The 9,089-nt window shown below is 43.1% G+C and overlaps 1 protein-coding gene across 1 annotated transcript; it reads right to left on the bottom strand.

The window, feature by feature from the left end:
• Nucleotides 1-1,737: 1,737 nt before the first annotated feature.
• On the bottom strand, nucleotides 1,738-8,524 carry LOC125900214 (CD209 antigen-like protein E). Its single transcript, XM_049595119.1, has 6 exons — nucleotides 8,388-8,524; nucleotides 8,217-8,315; nucleotides 4,252-4,422; nucleotides 4,015-4,157; nucleotides 2,820-2,923; nucleotides 1,738-2,481 (listed from the first exon to the last, which is right to left on the bottom strand). The coding sequence occupies exons 1-6, from the start codon at nucleotides 8,458-8,460 to the stop codon at nucleotides 2,328-2,330; spliced, it is 744 nt and encodes a 247-aa protein (XP_049451076.1). The 5' UTR covers nucleotides 8,461-8,524; the 3' UTR covers nucleotides 1,738-2,327.
• Between the last annotated feature and the right edge of the window lie 565 nt (nucleotides 8,525-9,089).

Below are 9,089 nucleotides of genomic sequence, written 5' to 3'. Positions count from 1 at the left end.
GCCCTGTATGGGATTGTCCATGGGCTCCGTATTGGCCCCATGCCAACTGCCCACATCAATGACTTTACCCATATGGGCCCCACATGGTTGTGATAGGGCTACCTGGGTACTAAGTGGGTATGGGTCCAAAATGGGCATCTTATCCTGGGGCCCACTTAAGTAAACCCACCCATGTGGGCAATTGGCATGGCACCCATAAACAATCCAACACATACAAATGCTGGCTGGGTGGCTCTCAAGGGAGTTCCAGGGGGTCCCCAGAAAAATGGGAATAGTATATTTTCACCCTTTGATTCACTATAGAAGTAAGAACCAGTCTTACTTGTCATTTTATATGTCTCTATGCAAATAAAGTCTAATTCTAAATAAATTAAACCTTTCAAACACCTCTACAACTTTGGTTGTGCTCGAAAAATCCAGCAAATAAAATAAAATATAAGTGCCCCACCTTCTCAGTTGCCTCGTCACATATTGATGTTTGGTCATGGACTTTCCACGTCCAGATACGATGTGAAAGGTACCCTGGGTGTGTTGGTTGTTGACGTTCTGAGACGCTGTGTCAAGTTCTGCCTGTTACATGCATTGTCTTCTTTTAAAATACACTTCTGTTTTCACAGGAAATTTAACGTTTACATACAGTCTCTTTCAAAATAAAAGCACTACGTCAGTACAACAACTTAAATTGAGTTTTTTTTTTCCTCCAACAACTAACGCACATGGTTAGGTTTAGGATAAAAGAACAGGGTTTGGCCTTCTAATCTTACCGGATGCAAACACCGCTCTCCTGGGTGAAAGTCAGTGTTTGTTGGACCCATCCACTACATCTCCCACCCGCCCAACTTGGACTTTCACCCCTTAAATTTCTTTGTTGTCCTGCTGCATTTCCCCCCGATGCGCTGCCCTGCGTCATTAAACTGTAACAGTGACCGTCCCCGTATCATGCGGACGTTAATGGAGGTAAAGGCTCAGCCCCCTCTTTACCACCACAGTCTGGCACAGCGTCCACATCATTTAGATCTGCAATGAAGCAAAGTGCCATTTAAAACAACACATGCAACAATTAAAGATGGAATTCTGCTCCGAGTTGTCCACGATTGTATCAGTGTCAAAGATTCATTGCTAGCTTCCTCGGTTTCCACTTGTACCGTACCTCCTGTAATACCAAGATGAAGGATGACAAAAATGTGTTAAACATTTCTTTTTGTATTGTTTTATATTTGCAGCTGCTCCTGGAAATATGGCTTCATTCCGCCGTTTTTATATATGCTGGTTGGGTCAGATGACTTTACATTGCAGTTAGTTATGGAATACAAATTACACAGCTTCACAAATATTCCTTTCTCTCTTTAATCATCTCAAAACATTCTCATTGCAAAATTAAGTGCATATTGTATATATGCTACTCTACAGCAGGAAACAGCACTTCAAAATAAAAGCATTGTGTTGGAAATTAAATGTACTTGAAAATAAAGTGTATTTTTTACCAACTTGACACATTTATGAGTCACTTGCGATCCATTCAGAATGGATTCGCGACCCACCAGTTGGGAACCACTGATCTAGGGGTAGGTGAAAGCACAAACTTTACTGGCTGCAGCTGTTACAGAGTGGTGCAGGAATGAGTCCTAAACTGGGAAATGAGTGAGCATTTTAGCACTCCTGGTTCCCTCATCTTGAAGTCAGTGGGTTTTTGGTTAGATGCCTGAAATAAGGTCTGTTTAACACAAGCTTCAGAGACTTTGAGGTTTTGGTCTACACATAAAATATGTCAGTCAATACCCAAATTATAAATTTTGAAGCCTTTATGCGTCTTAAAAAAGACAGTTGCTAACAAGTGGCTAAATGAGACCACAGAGCATCATCATGCCAAACTCACCCTTACAGCCTCGTTATGGTGAGGACATTGAAGTCACACGACCATAGTGTTGTTTGTTTATAGCCCAGCGTTAGCTTTTTCCTCATGGTGATTGCATTGATGCTTCAGAAATAATAAAAAATGTGTTCCTTTATAAAGACTATCCTGCTAAACAAATCGTGTAAGTATCACAAACGTTTGTTTGCCACAGAGATTATTTTCTGCAATTATCCAAAATCTTATTGAAAAATCCCACAGGCTTTTGTTGAGGGAACCAGGGCAATGTTAATTTCTGTGTTGGCCTACAAAAAGGTGTCATCTCTGCACTACTCTATGGGGCTTTCAATTGGATCACATGATACACACACATACATATATACACACACTGGCTGGAATGGTGGTGGATCATCTCATCATGACAGAGCATTATTGCCAAAGCCAAAGCATTATCAAATTGATGATCTCAAAACGTTCAGCAATGTTGAGCCGTTTTCTCACAGATCCACCGCATTAAGGTTTCACATGACCGGTCGTTCCACTCGCTGTCAGGTCTGATATGGGCACAGTCCTCTTCACCCCACTGTGGATCTCCACCACCATTATCAGGCTGGTTGTTTCCCCAGTTGCTAACAGGTTAAATAATGAACAAGAGAATCATGATACTGTAAATGTCTGACACAATCACAGTTCCTGTATTTAAATAATCACCTGACCTCATAATAACTCATCAATTCACCAATTTTGGATAACAGTTTATGTGACGTGACATAATTTATGAAATCTATCAGCTTGGGTTGAGTCCCATTTCATTATCTATAATAAATCTGTGTGCGATATTTATGCATGTGCAGCAGCTATGAATGAAAGAAATGTCTGCTGGAAATGCAAATCAAGCAAATTCTAGTATTGTTGTACAAAATTAAAGTTGCATATGTTAATGTCTTCAACCAAAGCAAGGCCTTACTTCAGAGTCAGTGGAGTTCCATCTATCCATTTCCAGGTTCCTTCTTTAACTCTGTCAGTCAAACCGATCCAAGCATATGTCTGGGTGAACTTTTTGAGAAACTCCTGTTCAACATAAAGAAACCCACAGTATAGTTTAGTTTTAACCACAATGTATGTGTGTGCAGTTTACAGTTATTTATCTCAACACAAAACTTTGTTGTAATCTGATAATCATAATTAAATATCAGGTCACTCCTGGCCACACTTCCTGGTGGCCTGGTACAGAGAATATGAAGGTATGTCATGCCGTGTGAGACGTGGGTGCAATCTTTGAGGGATGTGCTGTGCACTCAGCCCAAAAACAAGATAGTTTTCAATATCCAGATATGTGAGTGGAACTAGTGCATCAGGGTCTGGAGTTCAGATCTATGTTGTTAATTGTCATCAGTTTGTTGGAGTTCTGTTGCTTGACCACCCTAGCAGGCACAATGAACTGGATGATGGTCCCTCCAAACAGCTACAGAGACAAGCGAACAGGAACCAGGAAGGTGGAAGCAGAGCTCTTGGTCGAGGACAAAAGGCAGAGTGGTTTACCAGGGAGCAGGCGAAACAGGAGAATGAGGGACAGGCAGGGTCAGTTCCAACAAAGCAGTGAGGGAAAAGAACAATGTGGCAAGGAGAGTCTGTGACGAGGGAGTCCTTATAGTGCCAGGAGGTAATGATCCACAGGTGAGAGGCTTGATGAAGTGGGCGCGATGGACGGGCAGGAGCAAGAAATGTGTGGACAGGTGATAGGCTGGCAGGTAGGTGTGGTGGTGAGGCGGGGAGAGTGGCAAACTACTGAATGAGCTGAGAAGCTGGCAAGTATGGCAGGTAAAAAGTGCCCAGTGTGACATCACAAAATGACTCATTTCACTATCTGGATTTGATCTATTTGGTCCTGTAATATTTGGAGGTCTAGAAGAGCGGCATGATCAAATGATTATATCTCTGTTCAGTTAGCGGAGGGTTGAACAGGAAGTAGTTGTTAGAATTGAAAGCAAGGCTGAGCAGCATTCCTGTGGCCTGATTCAAATGTGCACATATTCCGATTACACACCATCAAAGCAATGGTGACTTGTTTACTTTCGGTACTTCCTCAAATTTGTCAGTAACATGCACACACACACACACACACACACACACACACACACACACACACACACACACAGTACCTGCTCTGCAGAGCTGTCTATCACCACCAGATCTGCTCCTCTGCCTCTGCAGTCCTTTCTGCCTTCATCCCAGGAACCCCTCCCAGAAGAGAGGAGATAACAGGCGCAACTGAACATCCTCCATCCTGCAGGACACGTTTTCTCTGTAAGATACAAATAAGAGACATTACAGATCAACAAGACTTGTGTCAACAGCAGGTAAGGACTCTCTAATGATGGTCATTTGGTTGGTGTAACCTTTTGGGACAGACTTCTTCAACTCTTCAGTCATTTCAGTGATTCTGGCTTTCAGCTGGTCTCTTTCTTCAGTCAGGGAAGAAATCTTTTTATAACTGGCGTTGAGACTCTCAGTCAGGTTGGCTTTGATCATGGAGAGATCTGGAGCTGATCCATATGCTGAGACATGGTCTGAAATAACCAAGAGACATTTCACTAAAATACAAACAACCTTTTGCATTCACACGATGCCTAATGTATATCACAAGACTACATATTTCCTTATTTTGCCCCATGATTGTGAAAGACTATCATACCAATCTAAACCAACACATGAGGACCACAGCAGCAGTGTTTCAAGAAAAGCTTTTAGCACTTTTTAATTGTGAAGGTCTTTAGATAGCATAGAAAAAGTATGTATTTTAGAAAACACTAAAATTTCACAATAAATTCTAAATGGCTGACTTTCTGTTAGGTTTAGTTCATGGCTTCAAGAGACATCTTTTCTTTACATTTGCCAACCAAATTCATACATCTTGGTGAAATGTAAATTATCAAATTTTTCACCAGTTGTGATATGTTTTCTAAAAGTTTCATGAGTTTTCAAGCGCGTTTCGCCCCTCAAAAATGCAACTGACTTGGGTGGAGAAGAGGAAATATAAGCCGTGTCTCCCCTCTCTCATCATGGGCAACGTAAGGTCACTGGCAAATAAGATGGACGAGCTAACAGCGGTCACCAAGAGTCAGAAGGAGTTCCGGGAATGTAGTCTGATGTGCTTCACTGAGACATGGCTTCACCAGGACATTCCTGACAACAACGTCTCCATCAGCAGCTTTCAGACTGTTCGGGCCGACTGGGACTGCACCGAGAGTGGTAAACGCAAAGGAGGGGGGCTTGCCATTCTAGTCAACAACTGCTGGTGCCGTCCTGACCATATTTCTGTGAAGGAACGAATCTGTTGCCCAGACATTGAACTGTTTGCTGTTGGACTCAGGCCGTATTATTTGCCCAAGGAGTTTTCACATTATTGTAACTGTTTACATCCCCCCTCTGCCAACCCACCATAGCCCGCCTGCAGACTAAACACCCAAGTGCCTTCATAGCTATCTCGGGTGACTTCAACCATGCTACCATGGCAACAACATTGCCCACCTTTACACAATATGTGAGCTGTCCTACCAGAGAGGAGAGGACACTGGACTTGCTGTATGCAAACGCCAAGGATGCATCCCCCCTCCCCCCTCTGGGTAGGTCAGACCACAACCTGGTGCACCTCAACCCCTGCTATGTACCACTAGTCAGGAGCCAGCCTGCGACCATGAGGACAGTGAGGAGATGGTTGGAGGAGGCTTATGAGACACTGCAGGGCTGTTTTGGGGTGACAGACTGGCAGGCACTCTGTGAGCCACATGGGGAGGACATTAATGGGCTCACAGAATGCATCACAGACTACATCAGCTTCTGTGTGGACTCCACTGTCCCAGCCAGGACTGTCCATTGTTACCCAAATAACAAACCGTGGGTAACAAAGGACATCAAAGTCATCCTCAACACAAAGAAGAGGGCCTTCAGAGCTGGTAACAGGGAGGAGGTGAGAACAATACAGGGGGAGCTGAAGATGATGATAAGAGAGGCTAAGGAGAGGTACAGGAGGAAGCTGGAGTGGAAACTCCAGCAGAACAATATGAGAGCAGTCTGGAGTGGAATGAGGACCATCACTGGCTTCAGGACCAACAACCACAGAGGAGTTGAAGGCAGCAACATGAGCCTGAGTCTCCAGAGGGTCCCCATGCTGTGGAAGACATCCTGCCTCGTTCATGTGCCAAAGATGTTGCGTCCCAGTGGCTCCAAGGTCTACAGACCCGTGGCATTGACCTCCCTATCATGAAGACCCTGGAGAGACTCATCTTGGAGCAGCTACGGCCCATGGTCAAGCCACTTTTGGACCCCCTCCAGTTCGCCTATCAGCCCGACTTGGAGTTGAGGACGCCACCATCTACCTGCTCGACCGCGTCTATGCCCACCTGGACAAGCCGGCGAGCAGTGTGGATGCCCCCCTGGTGTCCTGGATTGTAGACTACTTGACTGGCAGACCACAGTATGTGCGCTTGCAACGCTGTGTGTCAGACAGAGTGGTCAGCAGTACTGGGGCCTCACAGGGGACTGTCCTCTCTCCCTTCCTCTTCACCCTCTACACCACAGACTTCAGCTATCACACTGAGACCTGCCATCTTCAGAAGTTTTCTGATGACTCTGCTATAGTTGGATGTATCACCAAGGGTGATGAGGATGAGTACAGGGCTGCTTTGGGTAACTTTGTCACATGGTGTGAGCAGAACCATCTGCAGCTCAACGTGGCAAAGACAAAGGAACTGGCTGTGGATCTGAGGAGGACCAAGATACCAGTGACCCCTGTTTCCACCCAGGGGGTCAGTGTGGACATTGTGGAGAGCTATAAGTACTTGAGGGTACACATGGACAATAAACTGGACTGGGCTAAGAACACTAACGCTCTTTACAGGAAGAGCCAGAGCCATCTGTATTTTCTGAGGCGACTGAGGTCCTTCAACATCTGCCGGACTATGCTCAGGATTTTCTATGAGTCTGTGGTGGCCAGTGCTATCCTCTATGCTGTTGTGTGCTGGGGCAGCAGGCTGAGGGTGGCGGACACCAACAGACACAACAAACTGATCCGCAAGGCCAGTGACGGCGTGGGAACGGAGTGTGACTCTCTGATGGTGGTGTCAGAGAGGAGGATGCTGTCTAAGCTACGAACTATCTTGGACAATGTCTCACACCCACTCCACCATGTGCTGGTCAGGCACAAGAGTACTTTCAGTGGGAGACTCATACCACCTAAATGTACCACTGAGCGCCACAGGAAATCATTCCTGCCTGTCAAAAAAACTACATCAAACTGTACAACTCCTCCCTCTGAGTGGCCCTGAGAGTATTTCACCCACTGTCAACATGTGCAATAATTTAACTTGTGCAATAACCCCATTTCATCTTGACTGTATATATTCTGTGTATTAGCTATTTAGGTTACTATATATATTGTGTAAATAATCTTGTTTAGGTTACAATATATATTTATCTATTTACTTTTATTTTTTTTTCATAATCCTGTTTATTTTAACTATATATTTGTAAATGCTCTTGTTAAATTTCTTATATTTTCACTTATCTTTCCACTCTTGCAAGAAGCACCTGTAACACAAATAATTTCCCCTTGGGGATCAATAAAGTATTTCTGATTCTGATAAATAACACTAATTCTCAGCCCACTCTCACATAAAAATTGAGGACATAGGTCAACTGTACAACCCAGATTTGGTTTTATTTTTGTGTACACCTTCTTGTGGCTGTAGTAATTATTTCAGGAACAGAGAAGGACATGGCATGCTGAAGAGTGGTGAAGAAATGAGTCATATAATCCAGAAATTAGTTTACATTTTAGCACTCTCAGCCCCCTTGTCTTGATGTCAATGTTTTTTATTTTATTATTTTTTTTTAGATGCCTGAAATAAGGTCGTCTTAACACAAGATCAAGAGAATTTCACATTTTGTTTGTTGCCTAGCATTTAATACCCCACCCGTGAATTCTGAAGCTTTTATAGCTTTTACACGTTATAGAAGCTATTGTGCACAGATATAAATACAGGTGTGCCTTGAGACTTTGGCTTGCCCTTTGGTGTGCCTTGGGCACAAAAAGTTTGAAACCACTGGAATATGGCACCAAAATGAGTCCTTGTTTTGTTGAGTTGGCTGCTAGGGTTTGATTTTTTTCTGTGTATAACTGACAAGATATTGAAAATGAAACTACTTTAACAGAAAAAAACAAACATAAATGAGGCATTAATACAAGAAAGTCAATCAAACAAAAATAGATCAGAAATAATAATAATAATTTCAAAAAGTGACAAAAAGTGAAAAGAGTGTGAAATCTAGGGAGAGCATTTACAGGAATGTAAATTAAACTCACAGTGGACACAGACACCGATGAGTCCAGCCAGCAGGAGAACACTGAGCAGCCCCAGAAACAGGACAACAGCTCCAGGAAATCTCTTTGAAACCTCGGAGCCTGAGCACAGAGAACACCAGTGAATATAGAAAATGATAAATCAGAACTAATGATGATATTAAACATTCTTACCTGTCTGTTTTTTGGGGGTTCCTTTGAATTCAACACATTCCTCATATTCAACATTCGCATAAACTTCCTCCATTGATGCTAATGACTATCTGAGGAGTCGGCTCTGCAGCACAGGGTGTGTCACATGCAAGTGACCAAAGTGAGTCTTGTCAGATTCAGTGGTTTCTCGTATCTTTTGAGGAAGTATATACGTATGTTTTTTTTCTTTTCCTAAAAAGGAGAAGTTTTTGAGCAATTCATGCATTGTGAAATGATGAAGTAAACAACAATGAAATAAACATAGTGTATGCATGTTATTTGTTATGAAGTTGCCTTAAACAGACTTGTAATATCATGGTACCTACAGGGAAACTTGAGAGAGGGTTTATACTAGTAAGGTGCGTTGCAGGTGCACGACTGGAAATAGCCCAGAGCTGTGAATGTCAGTGTAAAGTCTTAATGTACCAACAAAATGGGGGAAGTAACACTTCATGGGAGAAACTAGAGGAAACAGTGACGGCCATTTTTAGGATCATAAGTGCATCTCAGGGTCATATTTCAGTTGAGGTAGTTTGCTGTCATGTAGCTGCCTGTTAGTCACTCACTCTACAGCAGAAAACAGCACTTCAAAAAAAAGCTCTGTGCTGAAAAATCACTGTCCTTCAAAATAAAGTGAGAAGTAAATAAGGTATACCTATGAAGATGTGCACGCACGTGACAGTG

This window comes from Epinephelus fuscoguttatus, linkage group LG13 (genome assembly GCF_011397635.1).
Source record: "Epinephelus fuscoguttatus linkage group LG13, E.fuscoguttatus.final_Chr_v1".
Taxonomy (NCBI): domain Eukaryota; kingdom Metazoa; phylum Chordata; class Actinopteri; order Perciformes; family Serranidae; genus Epinephelus; species Epinephelus fuscoguttatus.
The sequence above is the reverse complement of the archived record's forward strand: the minus strand, read 5'-3'. Positions and strand labels throughout refer to the sequence as shown.

Excerpts from the sequence above, each read along its gene's own strand:
- LOC125900214 (XM_049595119.1), bottom strand. The coding sequence starts at position 8,460 with ATGGAGGAAGTTTATGCGAATGTTGAATATGAGGAATGTGTTGAATTC. Across the intron at positions 4,158-4,251 it reads GAAGAAGTCTGTCCCAAAAG|AGAAAACGTGTCCTGCAGGA; the intron begins GTTACACCAACC and ends TGTATCTTACAG. Across the intron at positions 2,482-2,819 it reads GGAACTCCACTGACTCTGAA|CAACTGGGGAAACAACCAGC; the intron begins GTAAGGCCTTGC and ends TTAACCTGTTAG.